A 27,423-nucleotide genomic window follows, 5' to 3' on the forward strand; every position below is an offset into this window, starting at 1 on the left:
GTGTCGACACACATTTGCATTTTAAAAAGTAATGCTAAAAACCGTACTTAAACGTTATTTTGAGTTTATAATTTTTTTTTGTAAATTATACTTTAAAAAATATCAGGATGTTAATTTTTGACCGAGCTCAGTTAATACTTTAAAAAAAACAGCCATTAATTATTAATGGCTGTTTTTTTTTTTTTAAAATTGGGGGTGTTGAGTTATGGCGGCATTTTGGTCGTGGGAGGGGGTATGGCATTTAGCAACCATAATCATATATAACGATGGGAAGAACGGAGGTGGGTAAAAATCGTTTTAAAAAGCTTTGCGTCGTTTATGGGTGGGTGACCCTTATAGTCGGTTCTTATGCGATTGTTTGTAGCCCATATAATGCAATTTGAAATTAATTAAGTCCAGTGCACGAAAAAACAAACAATCGCCTATAAAATTATAAAATCGGTTTCAAATAAAAGTTATAGTATAGCATGGACTGAAGATTTCACTTAGTTGTCCATGTTACCTATGTGACATTTGGGTACATCATTAGTTTTCAGGCACCTCTTCCCTCCCCTCCCCCCCCCCCCCCCCCCACCAGGACGAAACAGAAGAAGAAAATGTAATATAATAGTAAAGATTGCCTATACTTTAACCATTATCCAATAAACCCTTGGAAATTTAAGTCCAAGAACGTTTCAAGTGCCACTCATACCGTAGAAAATTGTCTGAAAGAAACACATGTGTGTACCACTATCAAATAAAATATGTTTATTCTTTTAAAGTTTATACAGTGGTACCTCGAGATACGGATTTATTTCGTTCTATAACCATGCCCAACCGTCGAATTGCTAGTATTTCGAGGTGATTGTCCCCATTGGAATAAATTGAAATGCAATTAATCCGTTCTAACCCTGAAAATGCAGACCCAGTTATTTTTGTTGCGTGTTTTGTTTATTAAAAAGCAACATGTAGGCCTATTTATAAATGACAAATATTGTATACAAACATAAAAAAGATAACGTAAAGAAATACACTTGATTTATGAAGTAGGTTACATTTTACTCTTGGAAATCAGCCGATTTAACCTACGGAAGATGCTGGCGGAGGAAGAAACGTAACTATAGGGCTGGTAAGTAGGTCACCAACAAGTTCTACTGCTCAATAAAACTTGCATGAGCCATATAACTGTTTATTGACCTACTTACCAGCCCTATAGTAGGGCGGGTGGTACGGCCGTACTAGTTGAGGTGAGGCACCAAAGCAAATACTAGTGACTGGTAAAAAGCGCCACCAACCTTTTCGATTAATAATATAAATTGGAGGGGGTGACACAAAATTGATAGTTCTACCCGGGCGCCGAGAAGGGTCTGAAGTCGCTGGGCGGAGGTGTGGGGTGGAGCAGTTTCACTTCATTCACTTACTCGTTACAACTTTAATTCTAAACTTAATCCTTAAACTTTATGGGAAATCCACTGAACTTAATCGAACGTAAATTTTGCTGTACGATTTTTTTGGTCACTGATTTTCTCAGACACGATGATCGACGTCTCGTATATCAAAGCAAAAAAATCGCTCACTCGACGGCTCGTATCTCAAATGTCTCGTATGTTACGGCACTCGTGTGTTTATATTCCATTTAGATGTTTTCAATAGGTCTAATCCTTCGGCTTCATTAAACTAAAATGGTATGTGTGTATGTGTATGTGTGCCAGTTTTCAGGATATTTTAAGAAAACAACTTTGTTATAAAAACTAATAAAATATTTTTGATTTTCACGTTTGATTCATGCATCTGAAAATTCGCTGATATTGAAAACAATATATGCCTAAATACAAGTTATTATTTATTTCTATGGTGCGCAGTGCGGTGTGAAAATAACGAACCTTTGTATACATACACACAGAGCATCGTATAAAAATATAATATTTTATGAAAATAAAATATATTTTTCTGTTAATCGTGTAATACGAGTGTCCGGCTAAAAGCATCATCCATTGTTTTAAATTATTCAATTAGACAAATAAACGGGAAACCCCGCAGGAAGTGGCCAGATTGCACGTCGCACACTTACCTTCTATCCTCCATTCACAGTGACGTCATTGGTTCAAAGATTAAAGATGACAACGAAGATGTTTCATTTTCCGGACAAATTGGCCAAGACTGCACCTGAAAATGAAAACAATGCGATCTGGGCGTCTGCCCCACGGGATTAGGCCGTCAGGGTCGGGGATGTCATGGCATCTCGCCTCGCTTGGTTCACGGACAGCAAGACGCGGGGGGAAACATCATGGCGGCCGTGGAAAGTAAAGCTAGGGCTGGTGCTCATCGCTGGGACCCTGATGGTGATGGTGATGGTCTTCTGGTAGGTCCATAGTATGCTAAACCCGGTATAGAGGGACCCTGATGGTGATAGTCTTCTGGTAGGTCCATAGTATGCTACACCCGGTATAGGGGGACCCTGCTAGTGATGGTGTTCTGGTAGGTCCTTAGTATGCTAAACCCGTATAGAGGGACCCTGCTCGTAATGGTGATGGTGTTCTGGTAGGTCCATAGTATGCTAAACCCGGTATAGAAATAACTTGTAAACCAGTGGTTCTCAACGTGTGTTGTGGTACCCACGCTAGATTGGCTTTGTGACGTAGCTGCAAAAATCTAAAAAATATTATTTCGACCAGTGGTTACATTGTAAGTAGTTTAGATCTATATATGTGAGCCCGGTACGTAGCTATGATGGCCAGTAGTTCCTAACATGTGTGTTATGGCGCCCTCACTGGGGTGGATCTGACGTAGCTGTAAATATCGCTGAAATATTTTTTCTGCCAGCGGTCAAAAATTTCAGTAATCTATGTTGCTAATACCTTACAGATGTAGACCCGTAAAGCAGCTATGATGGCCAGTAGTTCTTAACCTGTGTGTTATGGCACCCTCATTAGAGATCTGACGTAGCTTAAACATTTTTGAATTGTTAACACCAATGGTTCCCAAATTGTATTGTGATACAACCCCCACAACCCTCACGACTGAGGATATTCTGGTTCCCTCACAGACGTGGTCACGTGATGTATTTCTGTTTGCCATAATTAACTCTAGACCAGTGGTTCCCAAGATGTGTATTGTGGCACATAGGCGTGTCCATGAAATAGCTAGAGACTTTGTTAGAAAACAAAAAAGGCTAGATGTCACATGACATAGGTGCGGGCTGAGTTGAGTTTTCGTCCAACAAGACAACCGAAAGGTGTGAATTTAAGCAGGATAATCCGCTGGGTCGTCTTACAAACACCTCGCAGATTTTTCACATTTTAATTCACCACGATCGATGAGTTAAAGAAGACGTAAGAGGCATGTCGTACCGACATTTTGTTCCTAATGTCGACTCTTGCCTATAACAAATGGTCCTGGCCTTCAATACTTATAAAACCGTCGGCTGGACGTACAAAGTGCTACTAATAAACTATAGTGCCATAATCCCAACAATAGCACTAACTCTAACATTAATCCTAGACTTGATCCTAACCTTGACACTACCCTTAACTATTCCGATAACACCATCACCGGCATTTAAAACACCTCAATACAATTTAGTAGCGTCTATATATTAATAATACAAACCCCACACACCCCTAACATAGTTCTGACCTAATCGCATTGACTATGATATTAAAAAAAGATGACAAGCTGTGGTTACGCTTGGCTAACAACGTTATGGGCTAGAATATCGTAATATTAACAAATGTGCTGACTAGCTTGAATCAGTTGAACTAGAAATAGCTATTTCAAACTGTGTACAGTGCGTCACTCTTCACGTATTTAATTCTGGGTCGATATGGATCTAACTCGCCTCACGTGTCGGCTACGTTAAGTGATGAATGGGTGTTTGAGATTATTACCTAAGGTTGATTCAATCAACTGGATTATCGGCTGCATTTTAAAACTAAGCTGGGTTTTCGGCAGTCGTTGGTGAACCTAAATTATAGTGCATTAAATGTAGGGCTATATAGAAGCGAGAAACTTGGATTATTTTCGTAACACACATTGAATTTACTGAGATAATTATCTTACTTAAACTGATAAATTGTAGACTTTAAGCACCACTTTGTTTTTCATTGGTTGAACCCCCTCATCTCCCGCCCGCCATTAAGAGATAGAGATAAGTTCGGGTTAAGTATATGGATAAGGATAGGATGCTGGATTGGGATGGCGGGGGATACTGTAAGTGGGGATATGTACATGTTAGTGTCAAAAGAAATGTCTAAAGGTGTTTCAACCTATGCTCCATGTAACACGAAACGCATCTCATACGCCCGTTTTGTTAGTGGGTCTTGTCCTATGTGATTCTATGTAGATCTAGATTTAAATCTCTGTCATATAATTACCCCTTTAATAAATACTGAATAAACGCTTTGTTTGTTTGTTTTTTGTTTCGTTACAACAGAGGGTAGCTCTGTTTACAAATGTTAACAAAGCAGGCATTATTGCAAGCAGGTTAACATGTGTATCAATGCACGTCTTTGATTGTAAACACACACACACACACACATCATCACACATGAATACAAAACTTAGTGTTGGGTTAATCCCACACATGTATTCTTCACTGATATATCTGGGCTGCTACAAGTGTTTTCATTGTACTAACTCGTTGCTCTAGCCTGGATATGTGAAGGTTTTGTCTAAGTCATCTCCTAAACTAGGCACTCGTAGCGTGAATGTGTGAATGTTTTGTCTAAGTCATCTCCTAGACTAGGCACTCGTAGCGTGAATGTGTGAATGTTTTGTCTAACTAAGTCATCTCCTAGACTAGGCACTCGTAGCGTGAATGTGTGAATGTTTTGTCTAACTAAGTCATCTCCTAGACTAGGCACTCGTAGCGTGAATGTGTGAATGTTTTGTCTAACTAAGTCATCTCCTAGACTAGGCGCTCGGCTCGTAGCCCTGGCTCTGTCATGTAGAGTTGCCTCTATGGTCTTGTTATACCGCCCCAATAGATCTGTTGACTTGTTAAACCGCCCCAATAGATCTGTTGACTTGTAGAGTGCATCGACTTTTTATCGCCCTGTCGATCTGTCACCGCATCGGTCCGTAAAGCACAGATTGAAACTAAACTGCTAGGCTAAACAACTTTATTTGTGTAGCACATTTCAGTCCTGTTGTTCAGGCTTGAATAAAGGTCTCTAATACTGTGTCACACATACGGATAGCTTATATCGTCACAAGACTTTGTTGTAGCACAAAATTGGCAAAAAGTGGTAACATCCATGGATCGACGTTTACTTTGTGTATTTTTCTTGCAGCGGAGTTGGATCTTATGACCCATTAGGACTGTACTCTCTCATTGTCACAGTTAGCAAGTTTTTCTCGCCACATACCCAGCTGCTCATACCATCGGTAAAGTACTTTTTCTGTAAACCATCTTTTTAATTTAGTTTAATTCGGTTAGCAAATCTTTCTCGCCATATACCCAGCTGCTCATACCATCGGTAAAGTACTTTTTCTGTACACCATCTTTTTAATGTTGTTAAATTCAGTTAGCAAGCCACATACCCACCAACTTTTTGTGTATGCCATCTTTTTAATCTTGTTAAATCTTGTTAAATTCAGACTCTACTGACATTTTAGAGGCAGCAATACACACACAATCCCCCCACCCCCCTCCCCCGAGATATTGTCTTCTGGCCTATTCTCGCATAATTTCGGTATTTTATTTCTAACTGTACGGTTTGGTTTCAGGTGCTAGCGATTACCGTATTCATCATGGTATCGATACTTCACGTGGTGTTCAAACTTCCGGTCTTGAGCTGGTCGAGATCCCCCACCACCGTCACCCCAGCCCCCGAGTCACACAAACAGCTGACGCCCCGATGCCCAGACAATACTGCAGAAGAGGCAACACGTCGAGAGAATGTTCTGGAACACGGTGAAGACAAGTCCAGGAACCAAGGGAACTGTATGGCTGAGAAGACGCGAACCATTGTGAACGATGTTCCCCTAACAGAAAACATACAGACAGACTTACAGACACGCCAACACACACAGACAGACTTCACAGGACATCTACCTAGGACCACGCTTGCAATACAGAAGACATCCAAAACTGATCTGAAAATTAAGGAAGTTGTTCAAGAAAGTGCAGGTAAATAAATAAATACATCAACAGGGTCGTACACATAAGGCGACACTCCTGGGGGGGGGGGGGGGGGGGGGCATGTGCGCGCATGACGATGTGTGATGACGAGGGGGGGGGGGGGGCTAGATAGTGTGACGAAACATTTTTGTACTATAAAATATAATGTTAAAAACTGAATTTTAGTCTTTATTTTGCGTTTTGAAATGTTTTCACAAACTGCTACAAATGTATCAATATGCTCTAATTTCACCGCTCTCAGTATAAAATGCAGAAAGAAATCGCAGTCTAAAAGAATAAAAATTGTTGAGGTGGTAGTAATCTGATGTGTGGCGTTATTTTAGGGGAGGGGGAGGCGAGTGTCTGATTATTTGACGATGGGGAAAAGTGGGGAGGGGGGTTAAAAATGTAATCCTTTATTTATTTGACATGCTTTGATAACATTCTTTTAAAACGATGTATGAAATGCCTTTAGAACCAGAGGCGACAGTCAACGACAGGTCCACGCTATCACGTGACAAGGTGGTTCATGTCGATACAGGGACCCAGACAGACGATGTGGTGAAGACACGGGTAGCCACTGTGGGCACGATGACGTCCAGTCCACTACTGGCAGACGTCTCGGTCAACACCCACCAAAGACTGTGTAAAATTGTCAAGTAAGTTTGGCAAGTCTGTAAAATTGTCAAGTAAGTTTGTCAAGTCTGTAAAATTGTCAAGTAAGTTGGTCAAGTCTGTAAAATTGTCAAGTAAGTTTGTCAAGTCTGTAAAATTGTGACGTAAGTTGGTCAAGTCTGTAAAATTGTCAAGTAAGTTTGTCAAGTCTGTAAAATTTTCAAGTAAGTTAGTCAAGTCTGAGTAAAATTGTCAAGTAAGTCAGTCAAGTCTGAGTAAAATTGTCAAGTAAGTTTGTCAAGTCTGTAAAATTTTCAAGTAAGTTTGTCAAGTCTGAGTAAAATTGTCAAGTAAGTTTGTCAAGTCTGTAAAATTGTCATGTAAGTCAGTCAAGTCTGAGTAAAATTGTCAAGTAAGTCAGTCAAGTCTGAGTAAAATTGTCAAGTAAGTTTGTCAAGTCTGAGTAAAATTGTCAAGTAAGTCAGTCAAGTCTGAGTAAAATTGTCAAGTAAGTTTGTCAAATCTGAGTATTTGCTTGTGTTACTTGCTTGAAGCTCTGTTGAGTTCGTGTGCAGAGGCGTAGCGACCCTTCCCGGCGCCCGGGGACAAACTTTTCGATTTGCACCCCCCTCGAGATTTCCATTTGCACCCCCCCCCCTCAAACTTTCGATTTGCACCCCCCCCCCTCGAGATTTCCAATTGCACCCCCCCCCCCCTCAAACTTTCGATTTGCACCCCCTCAACCTTTCAATTTATTTTTCCAACCCATTTTGGCGCCCCCTAAGGTCGGCGCCCGGGGACATATGTCCCCCCCCCGCGCCCCCCCCCTCGCTACGCTACTGTTCGTGTGTATATTCTGTTTGAACATCGCCCCATTAAATCAACCAGTTTGATGTCGTCTGTCTAAAAGACAGCAAGATGTTGATGTTGCTAAACTTTTGGTACTTCAGGACTTGTGGGACAACGACTTCCGGTCCGTTCATGAAAAAACTGAGACGCGCCCAACGTCTGCTCAAAGAGGCAAGGGTCAAGACCAAACAAGAACGACAACTCAAAGTAACGAAATGGAGGGCGGTGATGGACAGATACAAGGAGAAGCGTAAGTTTGTTACGTACACACAATCAAAGCTCACCGGATGAATGTAGCTAATAGTTGGGTAGTTATTTTTAAAGCTTGTAACTGTCAATAAAATAAAAATACCAAGATACGTTTTATAATGAACATTTTCTCTTCAGTGTCAGGATTGTTCGAAACTCTAGAGAAGAAAGATCGTATGTTGGGTTACATCGCCCTCAACAGAGCGCTCTCTGAGAATGAAGTTAAGGAAATTTGCTCTGCTGTGAGGTTAGTCTAAATTGCGCATGGTAAATGTAAATTGATACAATTTTTAGATTGACTCTATCATATTTTGTTTAAGCATACTTCGGGTATTATATTTAGCTTTTATGTAAAATTGTACAGAATAGATGAACTTAATGATTTTTTTAAATCTATAAGGTACCGTGAAGATTTATTTGAAAACAGTGATAGCAATTATACAGATGTTGGCCTATTTGAAAGTGATGTTTTGTAAACGTATCCTGTATTCCCCATAGGACATCAAGGGACAGACTTCTGACCCAGTGTAAGCTCAACTCTGCCCTCAGGGAGGTGATAGAGAGCAAAAGTGAGCACCATGTATCCCCAGTGGCTGTCCCTACCCCTGCTCAGCAGGCCTGCAGATAGGTCGTCTGCTGAACTTCTGCATTGTGACAGACTACAGCTAGCCAGTGATTGTGTGTTTCTGTCAAAGTTTCCGGTGAAATGTACACATTTCAAAGTTACTAGCATTATACAGTTTACTTGGGCACAAATGTAGATGTACATTTTATGTGGGCATTAATGTGGGTCTTAGTCAAGTCATGTGACATACTAATGGGTGTTTGATACGTCCATGTCAGGTGACATACCTGCGGGAGGTACGTACCTGCCTTTGGACCAGTGTCAAGAGAACACTGCTGTTATTGCTTTTGTGTGGGGACATTTATGTTTCCTCGGGGACAGTTGTGTTTTCCTAGGGGACATTTGTGTTTTCCTAGGGGACATTTGTGTTTTCCTAGGGGCCGTTTGTGTGGATCAAAAAAAAAATTCTGGGACGTTTCTTTTGTGTGGAAATATGTTTCTCCCTGGAACATTTGCTGTGAGACACAAGGTTTCCCAGGGGACATTTGTTAGGGGACACAAGGTTTCCCATGGGACATTTGTTGGGGGACACAAGTTTTTACAGTGGACCTTTTTTAGGATCACACGTTTTCCAATAGGACATTTGTTAGGGGACACAAGTTTTTACAGTGGACCTTTTTTAGGATCACACGTTTTTACAGTGGACCTTTTTTAGGATCACACGTTTTCCCATCGGACATTTGTTAGGGGACACAAGTTTTTACAGTGGACATTTTTTAGGAGTCGCAACGTTTCGTATTGGACATTAGTTAGGAGACACAAGGAGTCTTTTATAGGGGACCTTTCTTAGGAGACACAGGGTTTTATGAGGGGACATTTGTTAGGAGACACACGTTTTCCCATGGGACATTTGTTAGGAGACATAAGGTTTTATGAGGGGACATTTCTTAGTAGACACAACGTTCTTGGTTGGACATTAGTTAGGAGACACAAGGAGTTTTTTAGGGGACCTTTCTTAGGAGACACAGGGTTTTATGAGGGGACATTTTTTAGGAGACACACGTTTTCCCATGGGACTTTTTAGGAGACACAACGTTTCCCATTTGACGTTAGTTAGGAGACACACGTTTTCTAGGGGACATTTGTTAGGAGACACAAGTTTTCTAGGGGACATTTGTTAGGAGACACAAGTTTTCTAGGGGACATTTGTTAGGAGACACAAGTTTTCTAGGGGACATTTGTTAGGAGACACAAGTTTTCTAGGGGACATTTGTTAGGAGACACAAGTTTTCCTAGGGGACATTTGTTAGGAGACACAAGTTTTCTAGGGGACATTTGTTAAGAGACACAAGTTTTCCTAGGGGACATTTGTTAGGAGACACAAGTTTTCCTAGGGGACATTTGTTAGGAGACAACGTTTTTCAGGGGACATTTGTTAGGAGACACAAGTTTTCCTAGGGGACATTTGTTAGGAGACAACGTTTTTCAGGGGACATTTATTAGGAGATAAGGTTTTTCAGGGGACATTTGTTAGGAGACAAGGTTTTTCAGGGGACATTTATTAGGAGACAAGGTTTTTCAGGGGAGATTTGTTAGGAGACAAGGTTTTTTAGGGGACATTTGTTAGGAGACAACGTTTTTCAGGGGACATTAGTTAGGAGACAAGGTTTTTCAGGGGACATTTATTAGGAGACAAGGTTTTTCAGGGGACATTTATTAGAAGATAACAGGTTTCCCAGAGTACATGTGTGTGTAAAGTTCGAAATTTCCAGTTGATAATTATGTGGAGACACAAGGTTTCCCTGGGGACATTTATGTGGATAAACTCGGTTTTCAAGGGGACATCGAACTTCCGTAGCTGACCTCGTCATCATCAGCAGATGCCAGGATAATCCTGTCACGTGCTGCTCTCGACCAATCAAAACCCGTCAAATTAACTTTAAAATTTAATTTATGCTTACAAAGCCATCGTGTTTTCTTAAAAACATTTTTTTCTATTTTTATACAAATTTTCTTTCCTTACTTACAGAATATTCTGTTTTTTTAAATGTATACATATTTATACAATAAACTGTGAAATTATCCAATTCATTCATGTGTTTTATATTTGTGTGTTTATGAAATTTGCATTTGCCTTTATTAAGTTAAGACAGTGTGCTACAAATTTAAAAGCTAAAAAACAACAACAGAATGTGTCTATTATGACAACCTTCAAGACCCCCCCCCCCCCACACACACACAATTTCTCACCCTTTCCCAGTAGATCTTTACTTGTTTGTACAATTCAAGACATTATTATGATATTACTTTTAACTAAATCTTATAACCAAAAATTTTCTTACTTTTTTGTTTCATTAGGTTTATAGAACGCCCTCGATAATTTAGTTAATTAATTAGTTTTACAGCTTGATTTTATTGATTGCATAAGTATAAACATTGAACACTTTATTTTGTGATCAAGAGCCTGAAAAGCTTTTCTCTAACAGATGTGTTTTTTTTTTAAAAAGAATAACTACGACTTATGATGTTATAGCAACAACGCCGCTAAATTTAGTCGGTCCAGAGTTCGGTTGGAAATAGAGATGGTAGTTTGCTGGGTTGACCAATCCTGACTCGTTAAAAAAAAACCTGTAAAAACTGTAACTACCGAATCATAGAAATAACAGAATGCAGTTGTTCACGAATAGGTGTCTACGACAAAGACCTATAGCAAATTTCAAAGCAACAGCCGATTAGCAGAAATATTACAATATTATTAAAGCCTGCAAATGGGGATGGATCGGGAATACCTTGTGAAAGGAAGAGGTTAAACACCATGAAGGAAGCGTGGACGTGAACCTCAGGGAAGAAGATGAGTAGTCCGGCCTAAGCAATCCGGCAGTAGAAGATGAGTAGTCCGGCCTAAGCAATCCGGCAGTAGAAGATGAGTAGTCCGGCCTAAGCAATCCGGCAGTAGAAGATGAGTAGTCCGGCCTAAGCAATCCGGCAGTAGAAGATGAGTAGTCCGGCCTAAGCAATCCGGCAGAAGGGCAGTAGAAGATGAGTAGTCCGGCCTAAGCAATCCGGCAGTAGAAGATGAGTAGTCCGGCCTAAGCAATCCGGCAGAAGGGCTGTAGAAAGAGAAGCAAAGGCTGCTGGGATTACGTGGGCTCAGCTGAAGAGAGCTGACCAAAACAGAGACCAGTGGAGAGAGGGAGTTGCAGCCCTTTGCACTTCACTGGCTTTAAAAAAATAAGCGAAGTAAGTCATGCCAGTAATGATTACAGTTTTTAAACAACTTTACACATCTTTCAGGGGAGATCATTCAAACAGTATTAGTCTCCCGAAGTATTATGGTCAAAACTTCACTTTTGTGTCCAGTTTATTTTTATTTTAAATTAGTTTTCTTTTCTGCTCTGTTCTAAATGTTTAACGTTGTATCGATATCCTCTCTTACTATCGATTAATATTTTTCAATAAAAAATGGCGCTCTTTTAGTTTAAATATCGCGTGTGACGTAATAAGCGAATCTTGATGACGTATTTCTCATTAACAACTGTTGTTTACATGTGTACATGTGAAAAAAGTAAATATCAACACTGGAATAAAAAGAAAGTTGAAAGAGAAGAAAGACAAGATGTTTGACGACTTCAGCAGAGCAAGGAGGAGGCTGACTAGATCCTATCTGTACTGGGGGTGGGCCATCAGTAGACGATTCGCTCAGGACAAAACACGCGCGCGCATGTCCGCGAGACGGACCGAAGACTGCGGCGGTCATATTGGTCACTTCTCTGGTCCACTCATGTTGCTACGCAACAGAATCACGTCCAGGTGTAAAAATGAGGCGGGGCGATCCACAGGTAAGTGATATATTTATCTGGTAGGGGACGGTGTAGTAAAAGTAGTAAACATTCCTCTTTAGAACTATAACGAAACATTGGGCAGATGTAGTTCATATGTTTCTTGACCTCGGCATATAAAGGGATAATGTGGTCAGCACTATGCCCAGCCGCCTTTACTTTCCCTAACGTGACTTAGGTACCCATCAAAGTTGGGTGGACTCACTAAATTGAACCCGGATTCGAACTCGAAACTATCGATAATGTAGACAAGATGGTAGGGGTCAGGGTGATACCAACACTATTGGTGTGATAAAATGTAGACATGATGGTAGGGGTCAGGGTGATACCAACACTATTGGTGTGATAATGTAGATGGTCGGGGTCAGTGTGATACTAACACTATTGGTGTGATAATGTAGACAAGATGGTAGGGGTCAGGGTGATACCAACACTATTGGTGTGATGGTAGGGGTCAGTGTGATACCAAAAGATGGTAGGGGTCAGTGTGATACCAACACTATTGGTGTGATATTGTAGACAGGATGGTATGGGTCAGGGTGATACCAACACTATTGGTGTGATGGTAGGGGTCAGTGTGATACCAACACTATTGGTGTGATAATGTAGATAGTAGGGGTCAGTGTGATACCAACACTATTGGTGTGATGGTAGGGGTCAGTGTGATACCAACACTATTGGTGTGATAATGTAGACAAGATGGTATGGGTCAGTGTGATACCAACACTATTGGTGGGGTAATGTAGATGGTAGGGGTCAGGGTGATACCAACACTATTGGTGTGATACCAATACTATTGGTGTAATAAAGTAGATGGTAGGCGTCAGTGTGATACCAACACTATTGGTGTGATAATGTAGACAAGATGGTAGGGGTCAGTGTGATACCAACACTATTGGTGTGATAATGTAGACAAGATGGTATGGGTCAGTGTGATACCAACACTATTGGTGTGATAATGTAGATGGTAGGGGTCAGGGTGATACTAACACTATTGGTGTGATACCAATACTATTGGTGTGATAAAGTAGATGGTAGGGGTCAGTGTGATACCAACACTATTGGTGTGATAATGTAGACAAGATGGTAGGGGTCAGGGTGATACCAACACTATTGGTGTGATAATGTAGACAAGAAGGTAGGGGTCAGGGTGATACCAACACTATTGGTGCCAACAATCCCAAGAATATAGATGTAGATCTGGAATAATCTAGATTCTAGGCCTCGCAAGAGTGCAAAATAGGATTTTTCTTATTTTCCCGACTAGCCGAGCACTAAAAAAAAACTACTGGATACCTGATCTATAGCCTATATTTTAAAGCTTACGCTTTGAACTTTAGGGTTTGAATGACTGAAATAAGTGTAAATATTATTGATGTATATAGTCTACGGCCACAAGGGTCTGGCTATTGTAACACACTGTTACCTTCTTACTTGTTAATCATATAACAAAGTTGTGTTAGTACCCACGTCTCTTGTGTTGAGTATTAGAAAGAAAAAGTAAAATTGTGGGAGACTATAAAACTTCTCTCAACTGATGTGTAATAACTATTCACAAGATGTGTTCTTAAGTCTACATATATAGCTCACATGTTAAAATAACTTCTATACTAGTCAACAATGCACTTTTTTAATGATACTAAATTGTTTCTTTTATTTAAATTAAGCTTTAAGGATTTCTTTCTTAAAAATTTAAGTCTGTTGGCTATATTGTAATAATGTGATTTACTTTGAAACAATGTTTTGCTAAATTTGTTTGAAAATTATAGCTAGTTACTTATACCCTTCTTTACTCAACTTGTAGTACAATTTGATCTAACTATTTAGGGCCTTCTTTACCTTGTAGTACAATTTGATCTAACTACTTTGACCCATCTTTACTAAACATGTAGTACAATGTAACTACTTTCTTTGCTGAAGCCGATGCCCCAGGGTGCGGCTACAACCTTCTAGAAGAATGCATGAACGCCTCGCTGCTGGGCTTGAGGCCTGGTAACCTGTGTAGGTCATGGGTCAGGGACATTGTCAACATTCTCAAGGACGCCGAGTTGATCGACCATTTCTTTAGGGTCATCACCTCGCGGGCTCTGGCGGGGGCTAGCTCGACGTCACGTGTCTCCACTGACAACTGCAGCGTCACTCAGGGCAGCGACTCGGTGAGTGTTGACAAGACCCTGGACGTCAGTTGTGTTGATGTCACGCTGGGGGACATGTCTGCTGATCAGGTGCTGGGGGATATGACGTCTGCTGACCGGCTGCTGGGGGATATGTCGTCTGCTGATCAGCTGCTGGTTGACAGGTTGTCTGCTGACCCATCGCTGGGAAACAGAAACTACGAGATATCAGACAAGCTGGACAACAACCTGAACGACAGATCGTCTGCCGGACCGCCGTACGACGACATGCGCTCCGACATCACGGACAAGTTAGACGACAGCTGCATCGATGAAGATTTATTGTCGTTCAGTTTTGAAGAGGATTACAGCGAGGCTTGCGAGGAAGAAAACCGAAGCTGGGCCCACGACACCTGGTATTCTGACGACGTCTTCTCCACACAACATTCCCACGTCGACTGGTCATTCCAACCGGAACTCCTTGAAGACAGGCTGGACCCTGAAGACGCCCCCAGCCCCTGGAGTGTCGGCACTCAAGCGAATCATTATCTTATAGACAACAGCGATTTAATCAACTGCCATCTTTCACCGAGTGATCATTACAAATGTAAACACATTTCCTGTCACGATCAATGTCTGGCACCGTGTATGAACCACAGCTCTCCCTTCGAGAATTCTTGCCTATACTCGTGTGACAACAACACACACATGTTCTCTGCATCAGGCGACACAGATGTACACCACGACACACCCAACCTCTACTGTGACGTAGAAAACACATCGATCTATCCTGACGTCATCAACAAGAACTTGTACTCATCTTTGGATGAAATGATGCCAATGTGTACTGGTAGAAGTAGTAACAGCCCTGATTTAGAAACGGGATTCCCCGATGTTACTGAAATGAATGACGACTTCGATGCGTGTATAAATGATATAGATCCGATAGGAGAGTCTTGCATGAGGTGTGAACACAACTGTATAGACACTATGAAGGACACCTACACGTTGACCACATTCAGTGGAGACAAAAAGCTGTACCTCCACGCTGACGATGGAGCTAGGGGTGATGGAATCCACTTTAACCTGGGTCTCCACCCCGCCTGGTGGACCCAGGGAGACGCCACCCACCCCAGAAGCAGCTTCAGCGCCCTGTCGGACCCCTCCCCCCAGGACCGACTGGCGAGAATCACGTACAAGACCCAGCCCTCCAGCGCGTCCTCGGCTGACGCGCCCATGTTCGTCTTCTCGTCTGCGGTTGGGTCCGTCAATAGGAACGGTTCGTCCTCTAGGGTAAGTCGAACGGTTCGTCCTCTAGGGTAAGTCGAACGGTTCGTCCTCTAGGGTAAGTCAAACGGTTCGTCCTCTAGGGTAAGTCAAACGGTTCGTCCTCTAGGGTAAGTCAAACGGTTCGTCCTCTAGGGTAAGTCCATTGGTTCGTCCTCTAGGGTAAGTCAAACGGTTCGTCCTCTAGGGTAAGTCAAACGGTTCGTCCTCTAGGGTAAGTCAAACGGTTCGTCCTCTAGGGTAAGTCAATTGGTTTGTCGTCTAGAGTAAGTCAAATGGTTCGTCCTCTAGGGTAAGTCAAACGGTTCGTCCTCTAGGGTAAGTCAAACGGTTCGTCCTCTAGGGTAAGTCAAACGGTTCGTCCTCTAGGGTAAGTCAAACGGTTCGTCCTCTAGGGTAAGTCAAACGGTTCGTCCTCTAGGGTAAGTCAAACGGTTCGTCCTCTAGGGTAAGTCAAACGGTTCGTCCTCTAGGGTAAGTCAATTGGTTCGTCCTCTAGGGTAAGTCAATTGGTTCGTCCTCTAGGGTAAGTTAAACGGTTCGTCCTCTAGGGTAAGTTAATTAAATGTCTCGTCCTACAGGATTAATTAACGGTAAGGGACTCAACATTAATGGCTCTTCGAATTGATTGACAAATTTATTTTCTTGACTTACTGAGAGCTTTTGTTTTAACTCGTACAATGGGATAATGTGGTGTACAATCTTCGTGAATTCAGTTTTCAATGTACGGACAGAGTAATGTATGATACTTATTACAATCAGAGTTTTTTCTAATACTTTTACTCCCCCCCCCCTTCACGCGGAGAATTTTATCAGAAAGAAACCTCCAAGGATAATTATTTTGTAACACTTAGGATGCAATGGGCATTTAAAAAATGTATATATAATTGCACATTTTAGCTGACGAATTTTCTGCGTGAAATTTTCAGGCCATTCCACTGGACTTTAACCTGAACGCGGTCTACAAAATAGCCACACGAGAAGAGAGGGGAGCGGGGGACACCAAGTCCAACCCAGACGCCGACAACACCTTTGACGCCTGCAAGCACAATCCACCTGAGGGCGCTCACGATGTGGCCGAGTGGCTGAGACCACAGGAGGAGGAATCGTCTGCTAGTGGTACCAGGACCAGTACCCCCACGGAGGAGAGGGAGTTAAAAGGAAACAGGAACATTAACTCTGTGGGGAGCTGCCGGGAGGCGCCAAGCAGGTGGGTCAGGTGGGTTAAACTGTGGGTGAGGTGGGTTAAACTGTGGGTGAGGTGGGTTAAACTATGGGTGAGGTGGGTTAAACTGTGGGTGAGGTGAGTTAAACTGTGGGTGAGGTGGGTTAAACTGTGGGTCAGGTGGGTTAAACTGTGGGTCAGGTGGGTTAAACTGTGGGTCAGGTGGGTTAAACTGTGGGTCAGGTGGGTTAAACTGTGGGTCAGGTGGGTTAAACTGTGGGTCAGGTGGGTTAAACTGTGGGTCAGGTGGGTTAAACTGTGGGTCAGGTGGGTTAAACTGTGGGTCAGGTGGGTTAAACTGTGGGTCAGGTGGGTTAAACTACGGGTTAGGTGGGTTGAACTGTGGATCAGGTGGGTTAAACTGTGGGTCAGTGAGTTAAACTGTGGGTCAGGTGGGTTAAACTGTGGGTCAGGTGGGTTAAACTATGGGAAGGTTGTGGCGACACCAGGTGGGTTAAACCTGGGTCAGGTGGGTTAAACTGTGGGTCAGGTGGGTTAAATTGTGGGTCATGTTAGTTAAACCGTGGGTCAGGTGGGTTAAATTGTGGGTCAGGTAAGTTAAACCGTGGGTCAGGTGATGCTACACAATGAGTACCTCATGTTCTTCCATGCAATGAGTGAGTATTGTCTTTGTTTTCCCAGGTCAACAGATTCCCCATCACGCTCTCGCCGATGGTTCAAAGTCTCGTCTGTTTGCGTCCTGGTCACGAGCATCATCAGCATCCATTACTGGAACAGTGACTCGTTTTTCTCGCTCGTCTGGGTGAGTCACTTTAAATCAAATACATTACTGGAACAGCGACTCGTTTTTCTCGCTCGTCTGGGTGAGTCGCTTTAAATCAAATACATTACTGGAACAGTGACTCGTTTTTCTCGCTCGTCTGGGTGAGTCACTTTAAATAAAATACATGCATGGTTAGATCATTACCTTGTACCATTGCACTGGTCCTGTCTAGATCATAGTAACCTTGCACCATTGCACTGGTCCCGTCTAGATGATAGTAACCTTGTACCATTCGACTGTTTCAGGACATGTTGCTCCACACTACTCTTGTAGCTCTTCTCATGCTTCTCGTCTTTGTCTGCCTTGAAGGTGAGTACTGGAGTTCTTTTTGTGTAGGTTTCAACCAGTGTTACCTGAGTACTGGAGTTCTTTTTGTGTAGGTTTCAACCAGTGTTACTCTTAGACATTTATCTCCGGGGTGGAGGGGGGGGGGGGCACTTGCAGCTTTCATGGGTGAGGGCGGGCTAAATTTTCGAGTGAGCGGGGGCGGATACTGGCGAAAACATATTTTCTATATAATCGCTATTTCCTTTGGGGAGGGAAGGGTGAGGGAGTAGACTTGCTTCGAGGAGATGCATGAAAGAAACACTGGCCTTAGCACATTTCTTGTTGTTTTAGAGAAGATGTAGACATAACAAATTATTTCAAAAGCTAACAGTGATTCTCAAGAAAGTCATTATAAATGTAGCAACTGATAGTGTTACATGTGTGTGTATATATATATATATATATATATATATATATATATATATATATATATATATATATATATATATATATATATATATATATATATATATATTCAGCCAACAACCTTACTGAGAGTTTCGTAGCAAGATTACAGCTGTTTATTAAAAGCGCCATATCGTCTCCATACAAAGTCAAATCTGCCGAAGACACTCACGCTGACAGTGAGAAATTGCCGGACTCGCCTAAAACTGGGTCCAGCATCGTACCAGAATCGTCCTGCAAGCTCATAGAACTGCCCGAGGTACCACGTGACACTCCAGATGTAGAGGATCAGAAAGGTGTGGCTGAAAGTCCAGAGTCAGGGCTGGAGGAGGTCAAACAAGTTCCAGAACTTGACCGTACGTCTACGTCACCAAAGGCAATGAATCCGTCTGAAGTTTTTGAGATTCCAGTGCATGTGTCGACATCTGGAAGTTTAAACGTTTGCAGGGAGTTCATGTTTTCATCAGAAAGTGATGCCGTCAATGAAGTATCAACTGAAAGCCGTAGTTCGGTACAAGATAGCTTGACATCAGAAGACACTAGGATCGTATCTAACTCCCAGACAACAGAACCCAGTAGGATCGTGTTTAACTCTGAGGAAGTACAAGCCGGTGACCAGAAGTGTATGCTAGTCTCTGATGACATAGTACCATGTCAAAGTTCAAAAGTCACTTTTCGAGCGGAGATAGCAACAATGACTGAGATGACCCAGGACTGCGATGCTAGTCTCGCCCCACACGAATGCAGGTAAATTTTTTATTTTACCAGGCTTAACAATCAACATTAGAAAACATTACAACGAGGCGTGTGAGCTGGCTAGAGCTTCGATTCTAGGCTAGTCACCCCAAGATTCACAGACATGTGTGCGCTTAACGTTTATTTTTCAGACTTTACGATCACTAGGAAAGATAAAGTAGAGTTTTTATGTTTATTGACATCTGCACATGAAGAGGTTGTGTGGTCAGCACTAAGACCATCGACCTTTATTTTCTCTAATGTGAGCCAGGTACCCATTAAAGCTGGGTGAACTCAGGGATATCCTGCGGATCATCACTCAAGACATTCTTGCCAGGGGCGTAGCGAGGGGGGGAGGCGGGGGTGCGGACCGCACCGGGTGACACCATTTAGGGGGGTGACACCAAGGTAAAAAATAGCAAAATATATAGAGAAAACTTGAGGAGATGGTGCAAATCGAAAACTTGAGGGGGGTGCAAATCGAAAACTTGAGGGGGGGGGGTGCAAATCTAAAACTTGAAAGTTTTTCCCCGGGAAGGGTCGCTACGCCTCTTGGGGGGGGGGGGGGGGATGACACCATTAAGTGCCGCACCGGGTGACACCCGACCTCGCTACGCCACTGATTCTTGCTAGCCTTCGAACTCTCTCCCACTCAATATTTACTTGTACGTGGCATGTTTGTCCCACCCATATTAATTTACCTCCCAATGTGTTTTAGAATCAACGAATCCCATCGTATTTTCTTTAGTGTAGCTCAGACGATGACGGAACACATCAGCTTCGAGAGCTCTGCGACACAAACAGAGCACACCATCGTGGACGACAGGGCAGAGGGCGCCGTGCAGATAGTGGAGATCTGGCCGGAAGCCGCCAACGTCGTCACGGCCAACGCCAGCGTGCAGGCCGAGCTCGACGCCAAGAAAGTTTATCAGCAGACGGAGAAGCTCCAGCAGAAACACCAACTGGCGCTGAAACGTTTGCAGAAAAAATTCCTGGCAATCCGGCGACATTGCCAGAAAGAAGGTAACATCGTTAATCTAATTAAATCTTTACTTCTAATTACAAATAGTAAATATTTCTATTTTTTATTATGTTTTAGTTATATTTTTCAAGGCAAGCAGAAGTTTAATGAACGTTAAAAATATTTCTAGACTTTTCTGTTGGTAAATTTTATTTTAAAAAATAGACAATGATTAGTGATGAACAATTCAACCTGATGTTTTAAAGAATGTATTGACCTCTTGACCTCTTGCAGCCCTTGAGTTGAAGCAGTGTGAGCGTCGAAAGAACGAGTTCCTGTCCAAACTACAGCTCAGTCTGCCCAATCTACAGAAAGAAAAGTCCAGCCTGATGGCCGAGAGGGCCTCCATAGATAAACAGTTTGAGGACGAGAAGAAGAAGAACAGGGAGCTGGTTGGTCGTCTGACCCGACTCAATCAACAGTTCTACAGATTAGGTAAGTACTTCAACACACAGTTCTACAGATTAGGTGAGTACTTCAACACACAGTTCTACAGATTAGGTGAGTATTTCAACACACAGTTCTACAGATTAGGTGAGTACTTCAGCACACAGTTCTACAGATTAGGTGAGTACTTCAACACAAAGTTCTACAGATTAGGTGAGTACTTCAACACACAGTTCTACAGATTAGGTGAGTACTTCAACACACAGTTCTACAGATTAGGTGAGTACTTCAACACACAGTTCTACAGATTAGGTGAGTACTTCAACACACAGTTCTACAGATTAGGTGAGTACTTCAACACACAGTTTTACAGATTAGGTGAGTACTTCAGCACACAGTTCTACAGATTAGGTGAGTACTTCAACACACAGTTCTACAGATTAGGTGAGTACTTCAACACACAGTTCTACAGATTAGGTGAGTACTTCAACACACAGTTTTACAGATTAGGTGAGTATTTCAACACACAGTTCTACAGATTAGGTGAGTACTTCAACACACAGTTCTACAGATTAGGTGAGTACTTCAACACACAGTTCTACAGATTAGATTAGTGCTTCAACCAATAGTTTTACAGATTAGGTGAGTGCTTTAATTAACAGTTCTACAGATTACGTGAGTACTTGAGGCACTCAATCAACTATTCTGTATATAAGATAGTAAGCAAAAGTCGGAAACACGAAGTAAAAAGCCATTTGGAACATTATTTCGGAGAGACTGCAACATTTTTCGTTATGTTTTGGTTTTCTGGATAGTCTGAAAGAGCGATTATCCTAGTAGCAAATTAATCGATGTAACACTTGGATTATTTTTAGTCATAGAAGTGGGTTGTTTAATATAAGAACAGTTTAATTTCATGTTTAGTTCAGTATTTTCAAACACTCACTGTTTGTTTTTGGTAGGTCAAGTTCAGCAGCCTACACCTGCCCAACACTGGAGACAGCAGTATCAGCAGACGACATACCCACTTCCGGTGAGCCGTCCTCACTGTGAGGCAACCAATCAGCTTGCGCACAGCAAACTCATTCACATTCCAGCGCCGCAGCAACAACAACAGCAGCCCCTGCATCAAAAAATTCAACAGCAGTCCACACTTCTGCAAAATCAAGCACGAAGCAACAACTCATTGCCCACAACAGGGCAACAGCAAAAACAGCAACAGCAAAAACAGCAACAGCAAACTATCCTACAGCAGCTGCATCAACAGCGACTACCGATCTTCCAGCTGTTTAATAAATCCTTTTGTCAACCGCATCACGATGTTCAACTACAGCAGCTCCAGCAGTCTCACTGTCAACATCACGATGTTCAACAGCTCCAACAGTCGCAGCTAACACACGCCCAGCAACTGCATCAAAGTCTTGGACAGCAGATGCAGCATCCACTTGCACAGGTACAGCTGCACACACTTCCACACAACCAACAGCAAGCTCCGGCACTCTCCCACCTGCAACAACAGTCACAGACAATATGCCAACAACCGCAAGCAATACCTCATAGCCAGCAACAACCACAGGCCATGCCCAGTGGCCAACAACAACCACAGGCCATGTCCCACGGCCATCAACAACCCCAGGCCATGTCCCATCAACTACAAGCAATTTCCCACGGCCAGCAGCAGTCTCTGACGCAGCATTCAAAACTTCAGATGTAACAGTTTGTATAGAAAGAAAGGGTACTTAACATGCTATTGAAAAATCGCATTGTTTGCAAGGTGAAGGATTGACTTATATATAAGCTCAGTGCCAGATTAAAATAGTGTTGATATTTTTTTTCTTAAATGCCAGAGTATTGATTGTAAAATAATACATTTATACAAAATACAACTATTACATTTTGTTAAGCCACCCAGCTTTTCTTGTCATTTTCGGCGAAGCTTAAAAACGCCTGTATATAACAAAGATGTTATAAGGATTTGTTTTTTAATTGTCGAATTATTATACAGTAAACTTGTTTTAGGGGATTAAAGTTAATTGGAAAAACCTTTAAGCCATTCAACAAGCTGTGTTGGTGCCATTTGTTAACAGATTTTTCTGCAAATTTATAGCCGTTGCAAACCTAAGAATTAGCAACATTTTTTCTAGAACATTGAGCAAAAGACACTTTAGAAATGCTAATATTTTAACGAACTATTGCAGATACTAAACATTTTTTTAAAAATCATCGTTAAAAATCACGGTAAGGAAAAATATGAAAGGTTTCAAATAAAAATATTCAACAGAACAAATGTATGAATTTTTTTCTTTTTTTGCTTTCTTGTTTTGAATATTTAAAAAAAATTAAAAGATAATGTTAAACAGGCGTTAAACTGATATTGAATTGTTTGAGGCTGATTCCAAATTAAAATTCTAGACTATAAGCTAAGTTATTGCTAATATAATATTTCAAAAAATATAATGCTTCGATTAATTTAACATTGTTGCATCTGACTTTAAATAAAGATGGTCTTTGTAGTTTTGCTTGGATGAGCATTTGATCTAGTGAGTAGGCTAAAGAAGTATAACTTGACAAATGACGTTTTAAGGTTTCAGTCGTGTCGAAGTTTAAATTAGTAAAAAGACATGAATTAATTTAAAATGTTTGAAGATTAGGACATATCACTATCCATTTTCTAAAGGTGTAACTAAACAAGACAGTCACACCCCACACCTAACTACGGCTTTTAACAATAAGCTTGACAAGGGTTGAGCTGCAACCAGGAGACCCAAGACCAAATTATATGCCAGGGCCCTACTAATTTTTTTTATCGAACGCATCTAAAAAGGTAGCTAGAAATCATTAAACGAAAAAAATCCTGTTAATTTTATTTTATTTGTGTGTTGGATACATACTAACATAAGCAATATTTCAACACCAGTATATACCTTTTCTTACTATCACAACACATTTTCGCACGAATTTTCAGGGGACGCGACAAGTTGGTATTTTTTTTGGCGGGGAGGGGGGGGGGGGGCGGAGGCTGGGGATGAGAAGAAGGGTTTCATCAATGATAGCAAATACTCTTAACGTCACATACTGTCATACCGCCCTCCATATATGAAATTGCAGTTCATCGTTTGCAAGTTTTATTCTGTTTATAATTAGGTTATTTCCCCCACCCTTCCCGGACATATACCACACATTCTTCCCCGCCCTCTTGCCACCAGTAGTGAATTTTCTATTCATCGTTTGCAAGCTGTCCCTATGAAAAAAAAATAGCAATGTAAAGGAAAGGAATAATAAGAGTTGGCATGCGAAAAATCAATAGAATCTCTAGTTCATGTGAACAAAGGCGTCGTTTTATTTGTGTAGGCAGACAGAAATTCATTTTAGGTGGATAATATGCTATACACATACGACATCTATATAATTAACAAGAGAAAACTGTTTTTTTATTAATGCGGATAAGGGGTCCTCCCAGTGGCGTAGCGAAGGGGGGCACATATGTCCCCCCGGGCGCCGACCTAAGGAGGCGCCAAAATGGGTTGGAAAAACAAATTAAAATCTCATTTTAGCTGCAGTTTTGCGTCATAAATATAAAAAATATATGGGTTATATGGGTGGGGGGTGCAAATCGAAAGTTTGGGGAGGGGGTGCAAATTGAAAGTTTGAGGGGGGGGGGTGTAAATCGAAAGTTTGAGGGGGGTGCAAATCGAAAATTGAAAGGTTGCTCCCGAGGGGGGCGCCAAATTGTAAGTTTGTCCCCGGGCGCCGGGAAAGGTCGCTACGCCTCTGGGTCCTCCATAAATGACGTCACACTCGTAGGGGAGGGGGTTCCGTAATTTTGTGACAGTGTGTGATGAAGGAGGGGGGTTCAGATGATTTGACGTCACACTTTTTCATTATTAAAAAGAAATGTTAGAAAACTAATTTTAGTCGTTAGAAAATAAATTGTAATAAGAATTGATAAAAATACTCTATGTTGACAGAGTTCAGACAACATTTTGGAAAAAATATCGATGTTTTAAGAAAAATTCAACTGCAATTTTATAGGCTGATGTGTGACGTTATTTTAGGGGGGGGGTCTGGCTTTTTGTGACGATGTCCGATGTTTGATGGAGGGGAGAGGGAGGTAAAAATCGTCAAAAAAAGCGTGACGCCATTTATGGTTGACCCCTAACGCAATCAAGCTAGATCTAGTTGTTTTTAAAATTCAAACGTCTCTGATACTGATAGTGATAATTGTTTTCGATCTTAGAATTGCGATATAATTATTATATTATTTTAGAATGTAAAAAAACATTATGTCCCTTTGTAACCTATGACCTCTTTGGACCTTCGACCTATACTGTTTTTATTTGATACGGTTCTGTTTTTGTCTTGCGTTTATTTATATAGTTTAAAAAAAATAATATAGCCTACACGTTTTATTTTATTATTAAAACTTTATATTATCTAGATCTAGGGATCTAAGACTTCACAGCAACAATGAAAAAATCATCGAGAAAAGAACAATCTGCAGGAGATGAAATAAATGGAGCAACAATTTTAGTCAAAGCACTGCAACAACAGGTCAGAGTGCAGGGCTGAGAATGAGATTGTCACTCTTTCGTCTCTTACTAATACTTAGAGTCGTATTTTTAGCGCAATTTCCATTCTGGAGAATTGCGTTTATTAACCCGTCATTTCTGGATGTATGAATGAATGGATGGATGGATGGATGGATGTGTGTCCGCAGCTTTAAGTCGTATCTCCTCCTCAACGCAGCAATATCGATGATTCGTTCCAAAAGCAATTATGTTAAGTTAAGCAAGTTACGAGGATGAGCATAGGCCATAAAAATTCCGAGTTTCTTTCATGTATTTCCCGGAAAAGCCAAAAAACCTCGAAAAAATTCAGTTTTTTGCCCATATTTCGGCAACCAGACCACTTAGCGACTTGAAACATGTACCAATCGATTCCTGTCATAATTTAGAACAATATTGCCGAAGAAAGTTTTCAAAAATATCCTCTCGTTCGGGCACAAATTTTAAAATTACATAAACACCTACAAACCAATCGTTCTTCTAGCTTGAACGCACCCCAGCATTATACGTCAGAGCTATTTTTAGATAACATAAGGAAATTGCGCATAAATGTCACTAGACTTTTTTAATTAACTTGTTTAGTCTTAATTCTGATCCACTGATTAAGATTTTTTATTCATTACAGTAATTTTTATGTTATTATTGGGCCTAGATCTAGTTCTATATCCTGACAAATTATGATTTATCAGGACTGAGAGTAGGCCTGGCCTAGCCTAATCCTAATTAATGCAATTAATCATCTATGGATTCAAGCCCATAATATTTCGTATGACAGCTGCCACATAGCTTCATGCCTATCACGACATTTTTAACATTTAATTGAAAACTGTTCTGACTGGGAGAACACCATATTTGGTTATTCCCAGACGACTGGGAAATAACACTTCAGTAAATATATTATTATAATTATAGGCTTTATTGTTTGTAAATTTTAATAATGTATTAAATTACTATTACTTTGTGTTAGTTGTAAACCTTTATTTATCTTTAGGGAGTGGAGTACATGTTTGGAATTGTTGGGGTACCTGTCATTGAAATAGGTATAGCAGCCCAGAGTGTTGGAATCAAATTTGTTGCAATGAGGAATGAACAGGCGGTATAGTAAAATCTTTTTTAAGTGGATACTTTTTTAAAATTTAGCAACAGATTCTATTTTTTGTATCTGATAATATGATTGTTTTTTAATTTTTACTATACAGGCTTCATATGCTGCATCTGCTATAGGATATCTAACCAAAAAACCTGCAGTTTGTCTAGTAGTTTCGGGGCCCGGACTAGTTCATGCTCTCGCTGGAATGTCTAATGCAATGGAAAACTGCTGGTAAAAATTGTGCAAATTTTTTTTTGAAAAACTGCTGATCAAACTAATTTAGCTACCTGTTAGAATTTCTTCCTGGAAAGATGTACAGATATATCTTATTCTTCCCGTTTTGTTGTTTTCAGGCCTCTCATAGTAGTTGGAGGCTCATGTGACACTTACCAAGAATCAATGGGAGGATTTCAAGAATACCCTCAGGTTAGCATAAACAGTGTCTATTCATGTATCCCAGATGTTGAAGGGGCTGCTGTAAGGTTATTGTAATTTTACCTATCTAACTTTAAATATTCTTACAATTTTCAAAGGCAACTGGGGCAAGTAAAGTAGAGTTCACTTGTTTTTGTGAACTCTGCAGATGGAGGAATAGTGTGGTCAGCACTATGCCCAGCCGCCTTTACTTTCCCTAACATGAGTTAGGTACCCATCAGAGCTGGGTGGACTCAGGGAAGGTCTACTGACTTGAACCCGGATTCGAACTCGAGACTTAGGGGTTAGCAGTCCAGCTCTCTACCGTTAGGCCACTCCGTCCCTATGTCTTCGTTACCCATGATAAAAATAATTGTATACTTAAAAGTAAAAGTGTTGTATCAATTGAGAAATAAAAATGCTTAAAAACAATTTTCTCATCATAATTAAAAAAACTGTGTACCTAGGGTTCAAGATAATAACTTTTTTTTTTATCTTTCTTGATATGATACAATAAAAATTATCAGAGCAAATCATGACATGTTAGTAAGAGTTATACTAAGACTTTAAAGTCATGATTCTCACATAAGTTGAATTAGGCTTAGAGTTTAGTTTTATGCTTCTTACTGGTGCTAGCCTATTAGTTACCTGGAGAAAACTTTTACAAATTTCTACAACTTTAGGTAACTGTGGCTGGATAGCTAATAATGTTGTAGAAAGTAACAACAAAAAAACACCCAACTTAGCATTGACCTACCAGGGTTTTAATCAGTTATATTACTAATATATTACTTATATATTACCTTTCAAATGATAGAGCCAAAAACTCACCAAATCAAAACATTCCTTTAT

The 27,423-nt window shown here is 41.0% G+C and overlaps 3 protein-coding genes across 8 annotated transcripts in view; all 3 read left to right on the plus strand.

Moving 5' to 3' along the window:
- LOC131952788 (2-hydroxyacyl-CoA lyase 1) overlaps nucleotides 1-27,423 on the plus strand; it is a 69,066-nt gene that overhangs the window by 26,784 nt on the left and 14,859 nt on the right. Inside the window, exons 1-5 of one of the 2 annotated variants that reach the window (XM_059315625.1) lie at nucleotides 24,815-24,847; nucleotides 24,941-25,053; nucleotides 26,059-26,163; nucleotides 26,267-26,388; nucleotides 26,511-26,583. In XM_059315625.1, the coding sequence (XP_059171608.1) occupies nucleotides 24,970-25,053; nucleotides 26,059-26,163; nucleotides 26,267-26,388; nucleotides 26,511-26,583 (384 nt within the window). In that variant the 5' untranslated portion in view covers nucleotides 24,815-24,847; nucleotides 24,941-24,969. Of the gene's footprint in view, nucleotides 1-24,814; nucleotides 24,848-24,940; nucleotides 25,054-26,058; nucleotides 26,164-26,266; nucleotides 26,389-26,510; nucleotides 26,584-27,423 lie in introns of those variants that run through there. The other variant, XM_059315624.1, reaches the window with a different exon arrangement.
- Nucleotides 2,069-10,444, plus strand: LOC131952791 (uncharacterized). 5 transcript variants are annotated; one of them, XR_009388569.1, is made up of 8 exons: nucleotides 2,069-2,341; nucleotides 5,271-5,364; nucleotides 5,707-6,109; nucleotides 6,576-6,759; nucleotides 7,666-7,814; nucleotides 7,952-8,060; nucleotides 8,312-8,940; nucleotides 8,974-10,444. XR_009388569.1 is itself a non-coding variant. In XM_059315631.1 (7 exons), exons 1-7 carry the CDS (start codon nucleotides 2,214-2,216, stop codon nucleotides 8,439-8,441), a joined length of 1,197 nt encoding a protein of 398 aa, XP_059171614.1. In that variant the 5' UTR covers nucleotides 2,069-2,213; the 3' UTR covers nucleotides 8,442-10,444. The 5 variants fall into 5 exon arrangements, 1 of the variants encoding a protein (XP_059171614.1); XR_009388568.1 differs by having other exon boundaries at nucleotides 9,039-10,444; XR_009388570.1 differs by having other exon boundaries at nucleotides 8,312-8,907; nucleotides 8,941-10,444.
- On the plus strand, nucleotides 11,920-22,780 carry LOC131952787 (uncharacterized). Its single transcript, XM_059315623.1, has 9 exons — nucleotides 11,920-12,217; nucleotides 14,138-15,624; nucleotides 16,548-16,828; nucleotides 17,486-17,606; nucleotides 17,873-17,936; nucleotides 18,434-19,106; nucleotides 19,843-20,117; nucleotides 20,350-20,550; nucleotides 21,465-22,780. The coding sequence occupies exons 1-9, from the start codon at nucleotides 11,995-11,997 to the stop codon at nucleotides 22,214-22,216; spliced, it is 4,077 nt and encodes a 1,358-aa protein (XP_059171606.1). The 5' UTR covers nucleotides 11,920-11,994; the 3' UTR covers nucleotides 22,217-22,780.

This window comes from Physella acuta, unplaced genomic scaffold (assembly GCF_028476545.2).
Source record: "Physella acuta isolate Inbredline_101_S28 unplaced genomic scaffold, ASM2847654v3 ptg000890l, whole genome shotgun sequence".
Classification (NCBI taxonomy): domain Eukaryota; kingdom Metazoa; phylum Mollusca; class Gastropoda; family Physidae; genus Physella; species Physella acuta.